Source organism: Anguilla rostrata, chromosome 13 (genome assembly GCF_018555375.3).
Source record: "Anguilla rostrata isolate EN2019 chromosome 13, ASM1855537v3, whole genome shotgun sequence".
NCBI lineage: Eukaryota > Metazoa > Chordata > Actinopteri > Anguilliformes > Anguillidae > Anguilla > Anguilla rostrata.
The window spans coordinates 15432803-15455677 of NC_057945.1; the positions used below are offsets into that span (position 1 = coordinate 15432803).

General features: G+C 39.5%; 2 protein-coding genes across 2 annotated transcripts; both read left to right on the top strand.

Annotated features, from left to right (window-relative positions):
* The first annotated feature begins 227 nt into the window (after positions 1-227).
* On the top strand, positions 228-10359 carry LOC135237731 (neuronal acetylcholine receptor subunit alpha-4-like). Its single transcript, XM_064305121.1, has 6 exons — positions 228-908; positions 4722-4873; positions 6550-6594; positions 6696-6805; positions 7113-8463; positions 9591-10359. The coding sequence occupies exons 1-6, from the start codon at positions 848-850 to the stop codon at positions 9714-9716; spliced, it is 1845 nt and encodes a 614-aa protein (XP_064161191.1). The 5' UTR covers positions 228-847; the 3' UTR covers positions 9717-10359.
* Positions 10360-16259: 5900 nt separating this feature from the next.
* Positions 16260-21179, top strand: arfrp1 (ADP-ribosylation factor related protein 1). The gene is made up of 8 exons (XM_064305122.1): positions 16260-16413; positions 16827-16920; positions 17196-17283; positions 17381-17463; positions 18277-18358; positions 18553-18623; positions 19216-19316; positions 20478-21179. Exons 2-8 carry the CDS (start codon positions 16828-16830, stop codon positions 20563-20565), a joined length of 606 nt encoding a protein of 201 aa, XP_064161192.1. The 5' UTR covers positions 16260-16413; position 16827; the 3' UTR covers positions 20566-21179.
* Positions 21180-22875: the final 1696 nt, after the last annotated feature.

Below are 22875 nucleotides of genomic sequence, written 5' to 3' on the forward strand. Positions count from 1 at the left end.
GGAAAAAAAGGAGAGTGACAGGCTGCAGTGCTCTCCTTCTGTTTGACTGAATGACTAGTGAACTCCTCCCCATCTTCGCAAACATGAGCATGCACGCATACACACACACGCACGCACACATACATACACATACACACACGCGCGCGCATACACATACACACACACACACACACGCATACACACACACACACACGCACACACACGCACACACACGCGCACACACATGCACACTGTTCTGAACAGCAGTGGTTCACCTCACCTCATGCATAATCTCACCTGTGGATGTATCGAGGGATACGGAGAGAGAGAGGGCTAGAGGGAGGGAGAGAGAGAGAGCAAGCGAGAGAGGGGGAGAGAGAGAGAGCGAGAGAGAGAGAGAGAGGAAAAAGAGGGATTGTGGTGCAGCACTCTGCATTTCATTGGAGCTACAGCCAAGGTTGTTAAATATCATAACTGAATGAGGTGATATCTTTGAGCTCCCAGCAGCCAAAATCCCAATGGAGAGGTGAGAGGCAACCGCAAACAACCTGAGAGCACAGAGCTGATCCCATCAAAGCTTTCACTCCTATGGCACACTGTAATGAGGGACTTATGAGAACAACAAAAGTGTGTCTATCTGTCACATGTTTATGAAAAATTCCAGAATTAATTTTCTCCTGTTCTGGATGGTGTGAATGGTACAACATTTTTTTTAAAAAGCAATGAAAAGACATGCAGGCAGAATCCAGCTGTATGTTGTTAGCGTCACTGCAAGGGAGGCTTGAGGGGTGAGCAAAGCCAGGAAAAAGGACCAAACTTGTTCCGGACAAACGGGAAAGAAGACGACGGCTTGCGTTACCGGCTCAGAATGTCTCTCGCTAATTGTTTTCACGTGTTGGGCATGCTGATATCTTTTCATCCAGCATCAGGTAAATTGTATTTTTACGCTTGATTATTTTATAGGAATTTATCGGTGTTCCATCAGAACAGGTTCTATTTAGAGTGATGTTGTAGAAATATACATTAGGCAAATGAAGACTTACTGAGACTGAACTTGAGCACTAGATCAGCATCAGGTATAATGGTATGCCTAAAAATGCATGTATGTCCTTTCATGCATTCATTCTGTTTCCAGGATGGAGAATAATAAGGAACAGTAATAAAATTTAGAATATCAGAAATATCACTTCACACATTTTTAATATGTACTATATAGTACTTTTTTCAGTATCAGTAGTAGTCTGTTGGTAAAAATATACAGTATATCTAATGCTAAATCAGTGTATACTGTATACTAAGAATTTATTTATTCACGAGGGAGATACATATTTTAATTAATTTAATCAGAACTTATTCTTGAGCTAGAGCATTGCCAGTATTTTTTTAATGTAATATACATTCCCAGCTGCTAAGTACTTGATTATTATGCTGGAAGCTGCATAGAGAATAAAAAATACTTTTTTATGAGAATAAAATACTGCAGTATAATAGTTTAGGTCACTAATGCCTTGTTATGAGCAGTCTATGATAATGTGCAAATGTAGAAACACAAGCAGATGTAATCACAAAATCAGTGGCATGTGAACCAAGAACATACCGTAGGATTTTAGACATAGTTTGCTTTTCTCAGCCATCTTTTCCTCTTCGCAGCTGAGAACAAAATTTTGAAATTCTCCTAGGATGGAGCATAACACTGAGCATAGATGAACGTTGACCTTTCCTGAAAGAGTGATTGCTGTGAACCACTTGCTCTGATTAAGTCTTACAGCGCACACCCGCTTTTCTGTTTCAGGGGTTCAGATTCAATTCAATTTCCTCACTTTTCCCTCTGTGAAACCACCACCCTTAATGCTGAACTGCTTTTCTGACCTGGCAGTCAGTGTGGCTGACATACTTATTTTATATGTTCACCTGTGCAGTAACAATCACGATACAGCTTTTCATTCCAAATGTGGAGATAATCATTCAGACTTTTCTGAAAAGCTACTCTGGATATGATTGCTAACCGGATAATGTGCTAAACAGTGTTGCTTACTTTGAAAAGTGTTATTTAGCTCAAATGATATTTAAACAGTAATGATGGATTTTGTCGCTATATTTAAAGTAGAACTTCAATAAAACTGCATAGTATTCCCCACAATACTTTTTTGTTACATATTATAAAACCTGCCAATGGGAATGCTGTGGTGACGTGTTAAATATTGCTCTGAACTATTACAATATTGTACAGTATTACAAGAACTAACCACTACATTACAAATTGGCACGCTGAAATATTCTAGTACATTATCAGAGTAAGGGCTGGGGATAAGTTTATCTGGGGTGAAATATTTCACTGCATTTGGGACATATTTTACAATTATGTATAATGAGTGCATTGTCAGCCAAACGGGCACTCCCCCACTAAAAATATTTATGTTGTGGGAAGTGTGACTGTTCTCAGACTGCATGTCATTCAATCACTTAAGCCTAGAAAATAATAAGTGTCACTGAAGGAGGAGTAATGGTAAGAACTGTTTTGGCAATCTTTGGGGAAAACCTGAACAAAAATCAATTGAGAGAGGTATTGATCTAATGCATTTAAAATAAAAGGGTATACCAGACATCAGGAAATTGAATGACTCTTCTGTCCTCTGCAGTTAATGGACAGTGACTTTGGGAATTTCAAAAAGAAGTTATTTTTGGAAATGAGAATTGAAAGTGAATGCAGGCTAGCTTAATAAGAATGCACTGATTGCTATTTCAGTCACAATGTTTTATTAGATTTACTGACTCACTTTATTTACATTTCATACTTTATTAACAATAAATAATTTTTAAATACATAATGTAAGATTGTCCATAGTCCCAAATGTAATAAACTTTCATTCAAATTCCTTATTAGAGAATACTCCTACAGTATGTATACTGTATTGCACATTATCCTGTATGCTACCATATATTATATATTATATAATTGCTGAATATATTATGTCGTCATATATATAATTTTAAGTCGTTTATGCATTAACAATGTATTCTATATTGCTTAATGTTCATTTAAATGTGTTGTACTAATCACTTAAACTATGAATTATTCATAATGTATTTCAAAATGTATACATATAGATGTTTTATTCTGAATTGGCAGGCTCTTGCAGCACAGTTTCTGGCCTACATATACGACTGAGCATTCCAATCAAGAAGAAAAAGAAAAGTGGGAAGGTCCAAGGGGTATATAAAGGGTATTAAGGGGATAAATTAATTTTTACAAAAATAATTTTGCAAACATGAGTACATACAGTTATGCATAAATCCTGGGTCACTGACAAATCAACAATTACAATCAGTGTAGTTTAAATATAACTCATACACTATGGTATAGTTTCCGAATGTTAGTTTTCTGTATTTATTCCATAATACTGTAAAATGTACAATCTTTCAAGCCCTTGTGAGGCTCTTTCTCAGGTATACAAAAAGAATACAAATGATCTACATCCATGTTATGACATATCGCATTTTAAAATTAAATCATTCTTGGGACAGGAACAGGCTGTCAGTTAACTTGACGAACCTGCTTGTTTTTGTTCCCCTGAGTATATTTTGAGAGCTGAATCATTGATGAACTGCACTCCCCTTGCTGGAGCCCTGAAGACAGCATCATATTGAGTGATAAACATGTTCTGGCAGTGCTGTGTTCTTGGTGAGGTCCTTGTAAGCAGTTCCCTTTGAGCAATCCTGACCTCACAGGGTCAGCATGACTCATTTATTCACTGCCATCACTTGAATCTTTGAAACAACAGTCACAGGAGTTAGGCACATATCATATCATTTACAATGTATGTGTTAATTGGTAGCCCCTGTCGGCACTCTGTAAAAAGTAAAACTTTGCTGGCGTGTTGTTTATTATTTTGCACATCTCCAAAAAACTGCAAGTAATTAAATGGATTGCTTATAAATTGGGGAAAAAAATTATGGAGTTTAATTGCTTATTGGTTTAATTGCTCATTGGTGATATCGCATGTCCTCCAACACCAAAGAGGTGTCAAGAGATCCGCTACCAAAAGTATTAACGTGGGAGACGTTTTTTGTTGCCACTGTCAAGCTCTTACTGCAGTGCTGCTTGAAGGCCATACGGGATGGATAAAAGTATTACACAATCATTTTTTAAAAATTAAGGATGCAGTTTAAAAGCATCCGAGACTTCATGAGTAACCTTCTCCTGAATTACTGATACTGCATGAGCTTGAGGACACAAATGTGAGCTCATTTGAGTGTTTTGAAGAGCACAGAAGTACCCCCACCCCTTTCCCCCAAAAGCATATTCAGCGGAAGCTCTGGTCCTCTGCATAGTGACTCACACATACTGAAACCAGGCCACGCCTGCTAACTCTTCAGGATGTGGAAGATATTTCAGGTTGTCTGTGCATTTTTAAAAAGCACAAATACATAGAAATACGTACACTGAGAACTCTAATGAACTAACTTGATATTGGGCCACCTGAGGACTGTGCATGACACATATCATGCAAGTGAGTGCTGAAGTTTTACTTATTCTACCATAGATAAAGCACGGGCATTTGGAGACCTTAACCTAAAAAAGCTTTAACCACAAAGGTACCATTTCTAGTTTTGTATGACTGCCTGTCTTGTGGTCTGACGTCCGAGGGGTGTTTTATCACTTACAGCTAAAGGTTGCAATTTCTCAGAAAGGACTCTTCAAATGAAGTGCAGTATAGTGCATAACTGTGCTTCTCCCCCAGTCTACACCCACGTGCACATGAAGGCACATGCAGAAGAGAGGCTCCTGCAGACCCTGCTGACCCACTACAACAAGCTGTCCCGTCCGGTCGCCAACACATCCGACGTGGTGCTGGTGCACTTTGGGCTTTCCATCGCCCAGCTCATCGATGTGGTGAGCATGTGGACAGCCCATACGATCATTAGCCACAGGAGCACATCACGTTACACTGCATTCACTTAGCATTCAGGCCCCTGACCCTGGTTCTGAAGAGCTGTGTGTTTTCTGGGCTATGTTGTTACTACTTAACTGGTAATTAAGCTGTCAAATACATCGTTCATTACCACAGCTTGGTTGTTTGGTCTTAACTGGTTTTGGATTTCTCAGTGAAGACAAAAATGAGGAGAACCTGTAGCTCTCCAGAACCACGGTTGGGGATGCCTGATTTAGCAAATGTGCTTATCCAGTGCAACTTGCAAAATATAGCATACTGTAGGTGGTGTCCTATAGGTTAAATGGGAGCAGCTGAAGGTAATTTATGATTTAACACTCTACTTTCAAGGTGCAGAAGCAGAACCAGCAGTCTGAAATCACCTGTCGGCGATTCAAAAATGACCATGAAAATGTTAATGTCAATAGTATCCTCTTAATGGTGCCATCTTAAGTATGGAGATATCATTCTTTGTGCAGCTGGTGCAGGTCATTTTACTTTCAATCAAGCACTTAATTGCTCAATTGGAAATAGGTACTGCTGAGCATAAATCAGAGATTATATTGATGTCATACAATGCTCTTGTCAGACCATATTTAGAGTATTGTATAGAATTCTTGGCCCCACACTATAAGATGGATGCTTTTGAAAAGGAGTACAAAGAATGGAATTTAAATTGGTTCTTTACATGAAATGCTACAAGGGGGGTTGTAAAACGCTTAACCATTCAGGTTTAGCAAAAGAAGACTTAAGGCGGATGCTGACTGTTTTTAATTTTCATTAAAGGGATTAATAAAGTTAAGTACTTTTCTCAAGTGAACTTTTCTCAGGTACTTACGTGGAATTTAGTTACAAGTAAAAACAAGTTCTATAATATATTTCATTTCATTTATTAGGATCCCCATTAGCTCTAGCAAAAGCAGCAGCTATTATATACAGCAACAAAGTGGTTATGTAGTAAGTACAGTATATGGTAGAGATCCATGGGGCGTCCAAGTGACAAGCCTAGATGGGCTTATTATTATGTATTCATAGTAATATAATATTCTTTCATTTAAATGTCAAAGTTAAGGCCAGTGAATTCAGGCTATGATAATAGAGCTTTGATTACTCTATGACCTGTCCCTGTTGGCCTTTGACTATAGTGAGAAGCAGAAGGTCAAATCATCTCTTACCTCTTCTCTCTTTAGACTTGGACTTGAATACTTCCACTGCTTGCATGGCAGAGATTAAGAGAGCCAGAAAGGCTCTGCCTTCTATATTCTGGCACTTTCTTTTATGACAAACAATCAAAAGGTCACACTACTCACTTTGAAGATTAATTTCTGAGGGGAGTAGGTTGCCTTAACAATTATGAATGTTCTTTGTTGAATGGATATGTGACAAACTTAATCTTAATCTGCCAAATGATAGACATAAAAATGTATTATATCATCTTTTCTCACCTCAAGTTAAAAATCAAATGTAATTCTGTAATCAGAGCAGATGTAAACACATTTCCAGAGGGGGCATCACAGATGTTTGGCTTTCATGTCATGTTTGTGTGTATAACCAGTGAATTTAAACAATTGCTTCACTGTAATCCTATGCTCTTTTTTTGTTGCATGGATTGACCAACGTTGTCTTTTTCTATCAATAGGATGAGAAGAACCAAATGATGACCACCAATGTCTGGGTCAAACAAGTAAGTCTGAAGTGAAAAGGAATTCACATTTCAATTTTGGTTCTTTGCTTAGTGCCATCCTCACACAAAATATGTGGTCCTTTCTGTTGATATTCCAACAGGAGTGGAATGATTACAAGCTACGATGGAACCCCCAAGAATATGAAAATGTCACCTCTGTTCGTATTCCATCTGAACTTATCTGGAGGCCAGACATTGTGCTTTATAATAAGTATGTTTTGATAAAACACTTTCAAGACACACTTACTGTACATGTATTACCAGTTTTAGTTGTAGTTTTAGTGCAGCTCATCAGTGTAGTCATGTCACAATGCAAAGTGATACCTTTTTACCTGAGTTTGTGTTACTTGTTAAGAATTCTCTTCTACATTAATAAAATAAAGCCAGAGTGGGAATAGTTTTTAGGGAGCACTAGAACTGTTGTGATTGTCTTTTCTTAGAAATGAAATATCTGGGGTTGCATACCCATCCACTAATCAATACTGATGACTGTCATTCAATGTGTTTTTAAAATCCAGTGCGGACGGAGATTTTGCCGTGACCCACCTGACCAAAGCTCACCTGTTCCACGATGGCAGAATCAAGTGGGTGCCCCCCGCCATCTACAAGAGCTCCTGCAGCATAGACGTCACCTTTTTCCCCTTTGACCAGCAGAACTGCAAGATGAAGTTCGGCTCCTGGACTTACGACAGGGCCAAAATCGACCTGGTGAGCATGGCCAGCAACGTGGACCAGATGGACTACTGGGAGAGCGGGGAGTGGGTGATAGTGAATGCGGTGGGGACCTACAACTCCAAGAAATATGAGTGCTGCACAGAGATCTACCCAGATATCACCTACTCCTTCATCATCAGGAGGCTTCCACTCTTCTACACAATCAACCTGATCATCCCCTGCCTGCTCATCTCCTGCCTGACCGTGCTGGTCTTCTACCTGCCGTCGGACTGCGCAGAGAAGATCACGCTCTGCATCTCCGTCCTCCTCTCCCTCACCGTCTTCCTGCTCCTCATCACTGAGATCATCCCCTCCACTTCGCTGGTCATCCCGCTCATCGGCGAGTACCTGCTCTTCACCATGATCTTTGTCACCCTCTCCATCATCATCACCGTCTTCGTGCTCAACGTCCACCACCGCTCACCGCGCACGCACACCATGCCACACTGGGTCCGCAGGGTCTTCCTGGACCTCATCCCCCACTACTTGTTCATGAAACGGCCCTCCACCGTCTGCAAGGACAGCTGCAAGAAGCTCATAGAGATGATGCATAAGAAGGTGAGCCAGACGCCCCGTTGGGCGGAGATGGAGGCCGAGCCCGCCCTCCCTGTCCCGCAGCCCAACGCCTGGGACGCCCCGGCACGCTCCCCATCCCCAAGCCTCTACCTCCATGTGGAGGAACGCCTCCCAAAGACGCAGCTGCTGTCCCCGTCCCCTTCCAGCCAGTACTCCATTCTCCTGGAGGAACCTCCCCTGCAGGAGTGCTTCTCCCCCTCTCCGCCCCCCGGCATCCCGTGCAGCCTGTCCCCGGACGGGCCTCGGGGTCACCCGAAAGTGCGCTCCCTCAGCGTCCAGCACGCCCTCTGCGAGCACGAGCTTCCCCAGGGCGTGTCCCGCTGCCGTTCCTGCAGTATCCAGTACTGCTGCCTGCGTGAGGAGGCCTCCCAAAGCGCCGGGCTCCAGCGCGACTCGCCAGCCAAGGAGGCGCCCTGCGGCACGGCCCACCTCAAACCAACCATGCCCTCCGACGGGCTCTCCACGGTGACTGGCGGCCAGGATCAGCACCTCTTCCTGATGTCCCCCTCCATGAAGCTGGCCATCGAGGGCGTCCAGTACATTGCAGACCACCTCAGGGCAGAAGATGCTGACTTTTCTGTGAGTTTTCTGCCCCTTTAATAAATAAATGAACTGAAATAAATTTACCTCTGAAATAAAGAGTGTTCACATTCTTTATTTCTTTGGGTCTTTGGAAGTACCAATCTTCTCCTTCTACTTGCACTGAAGCACAAGTGGTTGTGTTCTCTTTAACATCTTAGGAGTGGGTATGCAAACTGCTAATCAAAAAAGAGAGCTTCACAGAAATGGGTCTACCTTGAAAATTAAATAAGAATGCTATTACAACATTAAAGGTGCATTTGTATTGAATGGGTTAGAGCTGAAGCCAGCCAAGTGTTCAATTCAAGTACTTCACGTGATGTGTTAATTCATACTTTAGAGAGATTTGGATATAAAGGCATCGTATTGATGACTTTTAGGCCATTACATCAATACCCATTGCAGACAATTTGATACCATAGAACATTCAGCATCTATCCCAGTAGGTTATTCCAAATCAAATCCATCCTTCAGCCAAAAAAAATCCATCAACCAATCTAATCTCAATTAGACTTTCTCAGAGATGTTTTGAAAAGATAGCTTGATATCTGTTGCCAATAAAGATACCTGATTTGAAGCGCAATAATGGCTCGGCCTGAGCGTTTCTGGGGAGTTTGCATGTTCTCCCCGTGTCCGCGTGGGTTTTCTCCGGGTACAAAGACATGCAGGTAGGCTAATTGGAGACTCTAAATTGCCCATAGGTATGAGTGTGTGAGTGAATGGTGTGTGCGCCCTGCGGTAGATTGGTGACCTGTCCAGAGTGTATTCCTGCCTCTCGCCCAATGCATGCTGGGATAGGCTCCAGCACCCCCAGTGACCCTGCCCAGGGTAAGTGGGTACAGATAATGGATAGATAGATGGATGGATTGTCCAAGACCCACCTAAATAAAACAAGTATTGAGTGACAGAGATACACATCAAAAAGTAGTTTTATTTCTGTGAAGCTCATTTCATTGCTTATTTCTGAGGAACATTAAAAAAAGTTTCCCATTACTGTCTGCATTAAGATTTTGTATCCAGACGTTTCTCTGTTCCTGCAGCAACAGAGGATTTTTTTTCAATGGGAAGAAACTGTAAATAGGAGTGGGATATGAAAATAAATTATTTTGCATCTGCTTCTGTTTCAGGTGAAAGAAGACTGGAAGTATGTGGCGATGGTCATTGACAGGATATTTCTGTGGATGTTTATAATTGTGTGCGTTCTGGGAACTGTTGGACTGTTTCTTCCTCCTTGGTTGGCAGGAATGATCTAGAGTGGGACACAGTTAGAGGAAATATAATATGGACATGGAGTCAGGCCAACACACATTACATATAAATCTGTTTTCTGTTCTAAGACGGATGTGAAATCACGGGCAAATGAGGAATGAAAGACTAAATGTTTTTTTGCTGCTAATGTTTTGATGTTTGTGTTTCAACCTTTAGCTAATTTCTGTGTACAATAATCTGTGAATTACCATGTTTTGTGTTCACTGCTTTGTAAATTACATTTATTTGCCTCTTCCATTCCAGTTTTGACAATCTGATATATCTTCATATTAAAAATTCTAGTGATTAACAGCCAGTAATAAATATCTTCTGAGCGACAAATTCTCAGACTAAAGTGGAATTCCACTGCAAAACAACTTTCAGCTAATTTAACAATTCAAAGAGTAACTGATTAATTATCTGTGTGGCTTGCCAAAGCAATCTCTGTACATATATCGGCAATGAAAGGTGCAAATTTTGGTAGAGGTATACGTCATAACAATATTCATCTGGAGAATATCCATAACAGCGTTTGTGTGAGGGAATGTCAATGAATGTCGAACATATATTTCTCCTTGCCTGGCTTAATGCCTCTCCTCCATTCTCTCTCACCACTAGTATTCTATTAAAATGTATGTTCTTGCTTTATTTTCTTGATTTATTATTATTATAACCAAATATTGCATGACTGTGTGTGTAATCATTGCTATGAGTCCATCCATCCACCCATCCATCCATCCATTATCTATACCCGCTTATCTTGATCAGGGTTGCGGGGGATGCTGGAGCCTATCCCAGTGTGCATTGGGCGAGAGGCAGGGATACACCCTGGACAGGCCGCCAATCTATCGCAGGGCAACTTGCTATGAATCTAAGACACAAATAAGTTCAAATCATAGTTTATTGTTGGTTCCATGCAATTTTCCCCTCTGAAGCGACATTTTCTTTTTAGTAGTACTAACGTAAAAGTAAACTGAACTGAACACATAAACCTTGATTTTTTTTCTTTAGTAGCTAGCATGCTAGCGATCTTTGCGGTGTCTAAGCCTGAGTGAAGAACAGTGTATGCTTTTTCATGAGACTGAAAAGTATTAACAGTGCTTCAGTAAATGTAATTTTTATTTATTTAAAAACAATAATAATAAATTTACCCCTGGAGACCAAAGCCACCTTAAATGAAACATGGTTTTCTAGGGTTAACAAAGAAACTTTCCAATGTAAAATATTTTGTGTACTTTTGCATTTTATAGCAGAGAGGCATGAGATCAGCAGGTCTGCTGTGGGTCTGCAGGTACAGCATACGGCTGGACTCTGTGCTCCATTTACCATCCTGAACTGTCCCCAGCAGATGCATCTCTGAGTAACTGTGGGCCTGGAGAAATGGGGTGACAGGAGAGAGCTTTTCACATCTCTCTCTCTCTCTCTCTCTCTCTCTCTCTCCCCCTGTCCATCTATCTGAAAATGCAGCCTCAGGCAGAACCCTCCCGCAGGTCGGTGTGAAAGCATTACCATTATTGCCTGTCATTTCAAGTTCACCTGCAGTAGTGGCTTTTAATCCAAAGGAAAGGGGTGCTTCCACTCCTCTGATTGTATAAAAAAAAAAAACCAAAACATAAATATTTTTGCCGACTTAGCTGATCTGTCCCAAAGCAGAGGGGAAAAATCATTTCAATTAATGGTTACTTCAGTGATTCCTTATCACACAAAACATGTCTGTCACTTGTGATAAAAGCTTTTACTAATACCAGACATATCTGGACTTCTGCCCTCATCTTCAGGCTTTTTACAGTTCCCTGGAAGTACATGTCTGCTACCTTAGTAAACTGAACCTGAATGGATCCATTTTTAAAGCAAATTGAGTTCTGCTTTCACCAAGGCTCTTTTCGTGTTTGTGTCTTTCTTGCCTGGAACTTCCTGCTTATAATTCAATTCTCTTGAGTACCACATAAAGTATAGATTACTGTTGGCAAGCATGTTTTCAGTTGTTTGTGACCAAAAATGACACAAGCACGTCCAAGGATGTACCTTTAGATTATATGAGATGCAAGTACGTTGTTTTTTGCAAAGAAATTAATATGAACATGCTCATCACAGGTATGTTTTGCTATGAAAACAATACTTTGCCTTTGTAATAAGGTCCATCATAGTGATTTAATGGAATATTCTTGACATTTTATTGACGATTACCAATAACTACAGCACTGGAATTTCAATAAATTAATTCAATAATTGGAAGGCTTTTAATTAAACCAAAAATAAAAATAAAAAATTCTAGTAACACTTCCAATACCAATGGCACTTTCCTTGTCAGTTTCCTACAGGATGCTATTTCCTATTCAAAATGTTTGATCCAGAAACTGCTGGTGTTGTGCCACATACCTGAACAGGTAAAAAGACTGTTGTTCTCATATACCTAAGTATTAAACACACCTGCATTTAAAATTGAGTCATTATACTGTATATTCCATGTCACACGTACAAAATGAGTCAGTAAAAAAAATAATAATAGCAATAAAGTTAGGGAAATTAATGCGTTATTGCGTTATTGGGAGGTTCCTCCTGGTAGTCATCATGAACACGTTCAGGAGGACAAACTATTCATTTAAGAGGCAGCTTGTTGGTACATTCAGTAAACCTACATCTCAAAGCTAAAAATGACCAGCGTTTCCCAAGAAAATGTTGCACATCATTTAGACAAGACTTTCATAGCTACTACAAGTACTGTGTCTTCAATGTGACTGCTGCATGAAAATGACTAACATCCTCCCGCAGACATAAAATAATATGTGATATGCAATCATAATGACGCACATTTCACACATTTTAACACATTCCTCCCTCTAACTGTACTGCAGTTTCTCTGACTCCTAACGCTCATTTTGTTTGGTTCGTAAACTGACCACCTGCTTTCAGGATTCACATACACACCTCTCTTCTTCTTGCTATTTACTATTAAATTCCTGCAAGCTTTAATTGGCTTTCATTAGAACGCAAAAATGATCGATACTTGGATAATAAAATATTCAGCCCATCATCGCTACAGCACTGTGCCAAGCTGAATCTTCCATCCATTAATGACGTAATGAAAATTCTTGTGGTGGAAAGTCAGTGAAATGCTGTGTAGGCGTTCAGGTGAAAAGTGAAGAGTTTTCTAGCTGACTAGGATGTAGCCAGGGTATGTCCGGATATAACCTAGATTTCCACCCTTCTAGATTACTATATTCTGGCTTCTGCTCAGGGGGAACTGTGTGTGCATGAAAAATACTCCTATCAGTATTATAATATACCTTTAACAACATTCCACTTGGGCTATCTTTGTGCAGATTACTGCCTGTCAGTCCTCCTTCTGCACTCAAAATTGGTTTGCTTTGCAACTCCTTTCAGAAATCCCAGTCGTGACTTTGCTCCTCTTTCAGACACATTTGATTGGGCTGTCCACCACCATCATTTCTGCATTCCTTTCTCGACATCCTCTTTTAGTCTTTTCAAGTTAGAGCCCATTTCTCCTCCCTTTATAAACCCTGCTCTATCTGTAATCACTTCACTATTCTCAACTTGTGAGAGAAGACTCCCCTCTCTCTTAATTATCCCTTCATCTCTCTGCGGCCTTCAGTATTGAATGCTTGAATCAACCTCCTAACTACTGTGTCCTCAAAATATGTGCTGTCTACTAAGCATGCTGCATACTGTTTGTATGTGATGGACAGTATGCTAAAAAAAACCACCATTATTCTAACCATACTATGGGAGTGTCTTAAATTCAATTTGGTTTTAGATCAAAATGGTCTCACAGCTGTTTGTTACCACTAGTCAAATATTGGATTATATTCAAAATAGAGGGTAAACTATAAACTTGGTTCGAGGTATGGTTGCCACTTCCACGATTGAAAATATGGAATAGGAGACGGGCATTCTCGAACATACAGTACTTCTGGGAAGATGCTATGTTTTATGGATGGGTTGGCAACCCTGAAGGTAATGCTACATGTGGCAACTTTCTGGGCAACAGTTGCAGCAACAGAGGCCAGAAACTACTTAAAAATTGATTATCAGGGGACAAGCAACTTCATTCTTTATGCAGAACATTTGATCAGCAGTAACTGATCCTCCAAACACCACAGTGAAATTGGGTCATCTCCCTGGTCTCAAAATATTTTTTTCATAATGGCTGCCTTTCAGCACCTGTGGAGTGAGGAGAAGAAGCTTGCGGTGGTAATGTTTTACTCTGCTAAGTGGTGATAGTATGAACACTGTTGTGGCTTGGGTATGCGGTTTACAATTTTTAATTTGTTACAAAATATATTGAGGGGGCCATACCAAGGTATTTTGCCCTGGGCCTGAGCATTAATAGCTGCAGCCTTGGTTATACTAATACTATAAAGATGGGAATAATGCATTTAGCTTTCAGCTAAAGTTAACTGAGAAGTCATTTCACCAAGCATTGCTAGCTAACGTCAGTGTTGTGCAGTGGCTACCAATCATAGTAAAGAACCAAGTTATTTGTAAGAGAAACGATCCACGCATTGAGGGAGGAACACTTCCCAGTTTGCTAGCAAGTGTAATGTACTTAATGCACTTAAAATGTAGTTAGTTAATGTTAGCTGAAGGCTAAATGCATGTTGTAGATGTCAGTTTTATATCAACCAAACTTTACATAATTAGTCTGGAATGTGGTTTCTGTGCATCAATTTATATTACCACAAGAGTTGTTCAAACTTTCACCACTTACCAGATTAAAACATTTTCAAATAGTAGTTACAGTAGTGACTGTTCATGTGCGTAAAACTCACAAACCAGCTTTGTCTTCTGGGATATCAGGGTTAAAAATGAAAGTGTGGCTGATAATCCTATAAGGATTATCTAAAAGTAAGAAGCCAACTCCATTATTCTAATGAAGGAAAACCACATTGATACTCCTTGTGTGAGAGTGCCTGCTTTCATTGTCCCATTAGAAGTCCATGCTCCTAGGCTTTTATTGTACCCATTTCTTAGTGGCAGTAGAAAGTTACCCTTCCAGATGGTTTGACATTACTTTACCTCAGGTAAAACAAGAGGGGGCTATTTGAGGACATGGACAAATACTTCAGGATAAGAAAAGAAATGTCGGGGACTTATTTATAGAAAACAATTGTGTCTTTAATGTTCAATCAATAAGATCTGGCAGTTAAGCAGTGACAGGGAGTAAGAGCCTTTGTTTGTTCACAGCTGGTAGGATAATGAGGCCACTGTGTATACTGTATGTGTACACCCTCAACACACAGTCATACTCATGTTAAATTTGACTAACCATTAACATATTTCAAAAGTAAAAGACTGAATTTTGACAGTATGAACAAATAAATAGTACAGTAGGTCATTTTTGCATGTTTTTGATGTGTAGGAACAGTAGTTTAATGTATAAATGCTGTGTATGACAAATATAGCTGAGTGGCTGGCTTCAGGTTTGCAGCCGGCACAGAGCTTTACTTTGCCTTTGGCAAAGGAATAGGCAAATGCATATCTTTCATTGAAAGAAATAAAAAAATTAAATGTACACGCTTTAAGGTGAAACAAAATCTGACACAATTTTAAATTAAGCCAAATATCTGTTAAATGGCTGTTCAACCATCTGTGCAGATTTCTCTCTATCTGAATAAAAAAAAATAACACATAGGATCTATATTACAACAGAACAGCTAATTTTGCATTCTGAAATTACATTTCTCATTTACATCTGTAGCCTACTTTTTGATTTAGGTCTATTTGATTTCCAACAGACACAGTATGCTTCAACATTTAACAACAGTGCTTGGACCTCACAGTTATATCAATACACATCAGTGCAAATCCCCAAATAATGCATATATATTATATATATATATATATATATATATATATATATATATATATATATATATATAACATTTAAAAGAGAGAATTTATGCCACCTACAAAACAAAACATTTTTATATTATTAAAGGCTTATACATAATATTGCCCTGAAAAAAGCAAATAGTTGTGGACTCATTTACGTTTAATCTCTGAGTTTACTTATTACATCAGAGACCTCTAGTGGTAATAGCGTGTAAAACTGAGTCGCACAAAGGCAAGATTTTATACTTCATTGAAAATATTTTCAAACAATATTGTAGAATTCAGCTCCTTGGCATCTGTCAACCTATGCGCAGCATTTTGTCCAAATAGAAAACTTCCAAAACGGTAGGATCTATGGCAGTTATGGAAAGACATAGTGGACAGACATAGTGATTGCAATACTCCCTTGTGCGAGCTTAACTCACGGGTGTGTGCTATAATAATAATAATAATAATAATAATAATAATAATAAACGTTTTGTAGTATAGAATAATGCAACCATAAAATAGTTGACATTCTTATTTTTAACTGAAACAGACCTATGTGAATAGCGTTCACATTTGCACCCATTGAATCTGCTAGAAAAATGTGCGTGCTGCAATCACTCCAGTTCCAGGGCCAATTCATTCATATTCGTTGGCAATCAGCCACTTGCTATACATTCTAAGGACGACCACTGAACGCAGATGCATTTTGGGAAGTGAAGTTTAGAGGCTTTTCGCTGTAACCAGCTAACTGAAATACACAAGCACTTTATTTCACTTCAACTCCCATAACGCATAGCGTATCTGCAAACACTTCCTATTTACAGATGACGGCATTACGCGTCTATCGTTTAACGTAGAAAGGTAAGATTACTTAAAAGTATATTTAAAGGCATTTTAAAAATGTACTTGTTTGTTAGATTACGTTCGTATGATTTATTTGCTGTTGTATGTAGCTTGTTAACTGGCCTTTTGGTCTAGCAAGGTACTAGGAAGAGACAGCTAGCTATTATGGCGCTATCTGGCAAACCAAAATGTGTGTTACTAGCCAAGTTAGCTAGTAGTATTACGAAAACAAACGCTGCAAACGACATTTTCGTTGGTGGTTGTCGTGCTGGCTAATTCACTTTTAGAGTAGTTTGATGAAAAGTTAGCGAGCTAGATGAAGTCATCCTCCGTTACGGCTAGCTAGCTGAACAATTATAGCTGTTGTGGATATTGTCATCGAACTAACGTTAGCAAACCTTCCTTAGTCATAATATGCTTTTTACCTTTAGGATGTACACCTTATTATCGGGTCTCTACAAATACATGTTCCAGAAGGATGAGTACTGCATTCTGATTCTCGGATTGGACAATGCAGGAAAGACGGTGTGTATTCGGCTCGACTATATGCATGGATTCTATCAACTAGAACTATCTTCTGTCAGTGTAACGTTGATTAAATCCGTTTACTACTTTGAAATATGGAGTGTGTGGTGATATTGTAATATATAACGGTAGGCCTATATCGTGAAATCGCGAGTCTACACACAAACACACACACACACTTGACTATACATATGGCCGCTACTGCTTGTTAATTTACCTGTCTACTTGTTTAATTTTAGTATGTGAAGTAGTTGTTGTAAATGTTTCCCCTTCAGACATTTCTGGAACAGACCAAGACTAAATTCAGTAGAAATTACAAAGGGATGAGCTTGTCCAAGATCACAACCACAGTGGGTCTAAACAGTAGGTCTAAACATCTTTCTTCTCGTAACTACATTAATTGCATATCGTAACAGTACTAGATAAATACATATGTAATCTGCTTGTTCCTTCTGTACAGTTGGCACAATAGATGTAGGCAAGGCACGGCTAATGTTCTGGGATCTTGGAGGACAGGAGGAGTTGCAGTCGCTATGGGATAAAGTAAGGAACGCACTCCTCTTCAGATCTTCCTTTTTTCTTCCTTTTTCTCTCAGCACATTTGGATTTTATTTTGTTCTTCTGTTTTCACTCTAATAGTAGAGAAGCATTCTATCTGGCTTTTTATTGTACTTGAGCAGGAAAAGAGAATTAGTTCTAGTGAGGGACTCACTAGTTATTAGAGATTTAGATAGTGTACTTGTGTGACAAGGAGTCTCACAAGACATAATTATTTTCTGCTTTTATGTGTGTTGTTTATAGCCAAATAGGGCATCCCCAAGGGAAGTTTTGGTGTGAGGCGGTGTGCCTGTGTCATTGTTCCGAATATTATGAAACTTCATAACATCAGCCTGCAGATCTATCAGACAAAAGACTAGCTTTATTTGCACTTGCACAGGCTCTTTCTACAGACACTTACTGGAGGTTCAAACTGACTTTTGGGGGGGGGGGAATACCTTGAACCACAAGCATTTGTCTGGTTGTTAAATCCCATGTGAAATAGCAGGAGCTTTTCTTTTTCTGGTATTATATAGCCCTTGCAATATGACACTGTGTCAAAATTGTGTTTTCGGAAACAGGAAGGACACACTCCTTACACGTGTCAGTCATCTTCCATCCTTCCAAAGACAATTTACACTGAATAAAATAATAGGCAAATTCCTTTGCTGTTAAGGGATAGGATCATAGAGTATTTGATCTCCGCATCAAGTGAGTCACAGGCTCAGAAGCCCTGCAGTAAACAATGCTTATTAAATTTAAAAGAAATGAACATATTTTGTAACTTAGCTGTGACTTAAATTCTGATGTCCTTAACAGTATTATGCAGAATCCCATGGAGTGATTTACGTGATTGACTCCACTGATGAAGAGCGCCTGTCAGAATCAAAAGAGGCCTTCGGTGAGCATCCCTCAAATGTTACGAGTATTTAAAGTACATTACTGTTATTTTTTCTGCCTTTCTGTCAAAGACAGTGTTATGTATTTGTTTACGGTACAGATTCATACGTGTACGCTTTGGTGGTGGGTGTAAATGTATGCCCATTTGTAATTATTTAGTGAAAGGTGAGTTGTAGTTTGTTTGTTTTTTTACAGAGAAAATGATCAGCAGTGAAGTATTGGAAGGAGTTCCTCTTCTCGTGCTCGCCAACAAACAGGATGTGGAAGTAAGATCCTTTCATGTTTGTTTGTATTTTAATTTATGTACGGTATGTACGTCAAATGGGCTGTGCAGATAACCGTTCCAAATACATTTTACAGATGAAAATGGCTCCAAGAAACATCAACAGAAGAAAGGGAACAGATAAAATTTTAAAGAGTACTGAGCTTCTTCATTAGGCTCTGTGTTTCCATAATTTGTGTCAGTACTGTAGGTGCCTGTACAAAGCATGTGACCTGATATTCCATTGTGCTGGATTTATTTTTCCACTGGGTGGAGTAATTTCCCCATTAATGCCAGGAGGGCTCACCTCATGCAGAAGCTAAGCATTATTGTTCAGTGCAGATAGTTGGTGGGCTAGTTTTTTACAGTTTTCCAGAGTTTGTAAGATGCGCAATTAACAATTGCTGTAACCAGTGGCAGTACCAAAAATATTTTGGATATCCAAGACGATGTGTGTGTGAACAATAAATGTTAGCCTCTTAAATTTAAATGTTTGCTTTTTCTTGGTTGCTATTGAAATGTCTTAGAAGTTTTTATTTTGTATGTTGGTGTGTGTTAATGCCAGTGTATGTTAAATCAGCAAATGTCCTTCCTAGAACTGTTTATCAGTCCCAGACATTAAAACGGCCTTCAGCGACTGCGCTCCGAAGATTGGGAAACGGGATTGCCTTGTACAGCCGTGCACAGCCCTCACAGGGTAAGAACAGCTCCCTAAACGCATTACACGCATTGCATTACAGTCACTTAGCAGACACACTCTTACCCAGATCAGCTTACAGAAGTGGACAACATTAATGTTAGTCTCAGGTGCAATATCTCCTGGAAGACACAGTGTATAGTTAAAAAACAGCAACTAAAAAACAAAAAAAGTCAACAGTTTGCATTGTAACAAAAGTAAATGCTACTATAGACAGATAACCTATCTTTGTACAACTATACCTATAAAATTATCCCAAAAACAAAATCCAAATTCCCTGCAATGGACTGGCAAACTGTTCTGGGTGTATTTTTGCCTCTTGCTGAATGCATGCTGGGATAGGCTCCAGCACCTCCCATGACCCTGACCGGGAATAAGCGGGAATAGATAATGGATGGATGGATGGTTGAAATCCAAATAAAGACAGAAAGGACAAAAAGGGGTCAGGAAAGGCATGGTGCAGTCTGAAGAGGTGGAGCTTCAGTCTGCATCAGGAGATGGGCAGGGTTTCTGCTACCCTGGCTGTAGTGGGATGCCTATTCCTCCATCAGGGGGCCAGGAGGAGATGAGACGGGAGGTGTGACCTGGAAGTGCAGGCACACAGGTAGCAGATTGGAGAGCTCTGGGTGGTGTGTAGTCTGATCTTTTGTAGATATAACAGACCTATCCCTTAAACTGCCTGATTGGCCAGAAACAAGTTTTGCAATTTGATGCAAGCTGGTATAGGCAGCCAGTGGAGGGAGATGTGAATGTTAGCGACATGGCTGAGCCTGAGGAGGTAGCAGTGTTCTGGATAAACAGGTGTGATGGAGGAGGCAGGGAGACCAGTGAGGTGGGAAATACTGTTGTCTACATGGGAGATGACCAGTGCTAAGACTAAGAGACTAAGAGCTGGGTTGAGTAGGAAGTGAGGAAAGGGTGGATTCTGAATGATGCAGAAGACTAACTCAATGGTGATTTTTGCTGGATAGTGGGTACTTTTGTGATGATCGGACAAATCGGAGGTCACAGTTCTCCACAAAAGTGAAAGGTGGAACACCATGTTTTCACTGCAGGTGTAATAACAGTAGAGTGCCATGTGTTTCTGTTGAGCTGTTAGCATTAGCAAAATTTTAACGCAGTGGTTTTTAGTTGACGTGAAACCGATCCCTTCCATTTCAGGCAGGGCGTAAACGAAGGCATCGATTGGATGGTGAAGTGCGTGGTCAGGAACATCCACCGCCCCCCCAGGCAGAAGGACATAACATAGGGCCCCCCAGGGACAGAGCCAGGCCCTCCAGCAGACCCTCACACTCTGACCACGAGGCAACGGTGTTCACATCGGCCCTGTCCACAACCACAGGAAGAAATATCTCACTTTACCTGTGTCCAAATGTTGAACATTTCCCACTGTCCTCTGTGAGTGGACATCCAAGATATTTGGAACAGATTATTAACTCCTTTTATTCTTCTCAGACTTGTTATGGATACCACGGTCAAATTATAACACAAATAGAATTTTTTAAATGTAAGTGTACACAGACATCTATACTTTAAATATTTTCTGGCCAACAAATACACACTACTTTGGATGGGACTGAGCTGACTGTCCTTTATTTTGATGTTTGCTTTAATTAAGAAATTAGATTGCAGTTGCTTACGTTGTTTTTCCATGTTCCATACGGCCTTTGTTCTGTCAGAATGCATTGACCTTTGTCCTTAACTTTGAGGAATGGTTTGAAGTGTTACTTTTTTCCTTTTATATGTTTAATTATGTTCAGCAACCATTTCCGTAAGATAAGTACAAAGTGCTCAACAGCTGGACTGAACAGAGGCGTAAATTTTATTTCTGTGTATTAAACTTGAAGGTGAACTTGCAAGAAAGACTCCCGTGTTCTTGTTTGACAAATAAACCGACAGCCTGAAACGTCACTGGGTGCTTGCTGAGTATCTTCTCTGGTGATTCTCTGCCAGGGCTGTACTGCAGCCATCTGTAGCTCCTGCTTGTTTCATGGGCTAGTTGCCTTATGTTCAACTGAATTCATACTGATTGAATGAGTCGGCCAGTCAAGAATTTTCTCGTTTTTGGATTTTAAAAACTCCTTTGTTTCTTTAGCAGAATGTTTGGGATCATTGTCTTGCTGCAGGATGAAGCGCTGCCGGTTGAAATTAAGCACGTATAGTGCTGTGAATAAGTATTTGCCCCCTTCCTGATTTACTCTGCTATTGCATGTTTGTCACACTGAATGGTTTCAGATGTTTAGAAAAAAATAGCCGAAGGGAAACTGAGTGAACACAAAACGCTTGATGAACATGCTGATGAGGAAAAGAATGGACAAACGTTTAATAAATATACACTGAATTAATGAATAAGACAATCAGCATCAAGTTCACGTGCAGTTTCATTGATTCAAACACAGATGATGGACTGCTGTATTCATTAGCACAGAAAGAGAAGTGAAAACACAAGGAAAAGCAGGTGACAGCATGCATTTATGACATGCTTAACTCCAGAAATATTAGTTTTGTATGTTGCATCTGGTCAAAGTGATCTGAAGATGCCAGGGCAAACTATATCCAGGCGAAACCATTTTTCAATCGTGTAGATATTGATGCTCAGATGCACAAAGAAATACATAACTCCGCAATACTCAGAGTTAACTTCTTAGATTTATATTGATTGATATGCATTCTTGAAATTAATAATTCAAATTATTAAATCTTTCATCTCAAACAACCAAAATAGCTATCACTAACAACGGAAGTTGAATATTTTGCACATCAATATTTTTCAAGAGGGTTGTCTCACACTTTAGATGAATGGTTCAAGTCACTAAATATGACAATATTTCTTACAATATAGCTTATTGCCTGTGTTATTTATCTTTATCATGAGGGGGTAATTATTCTGGAAGACAGGCATTTAAACGCAGTGCTTTATTTTTCATGATGGATGATGTTACAGACATGGATTTAAAGAAATGTAAATTTGGTAGAATATTAAAGACAGACTAATAATCCAAACAACATAAATTCAATATGGTTATTCAATACGCTTTTTTCCTAAAATATTGCACACATTGCACATTAATACATTAATAAGCAAAGTAAGTAATAATTACCTTAAATAGCTTAATTGAAGCATTCATGTTTTTATTTATTGAGAACTAGTAGATTTTAAAATGTATGTAATGCAAGTGAACTGCCCAGCAGTGCTCTCCAGTGGGCATTTGGAGTCCAATGCAGCAATATCAGGAAGTATTTCATTAAATCAGGGAGCAAAAAGAAACATGATTTATTGATATCTCTATTTCCTCTGTGTGAGAAATTGCTTCAGTGTAATGTTTGACGATTACCAGACAAGCTGTTGTTCATCATCGGTTTTTGTCAGAGGATTTCATGATTCTTGTGAAATGCAAAGCATCTGGATACACTACTTATTAATACCATCCCATATGTACCCTACAGTTTAAGATTAACCTTCAAATTATGTGAACTGGGCATTCTCAGTAATCCCTAAAAAGCCATTCCTTTTTTAACAAGTGAAATTTAGGGTCGTTTGCTCAACATGTGAATTAGA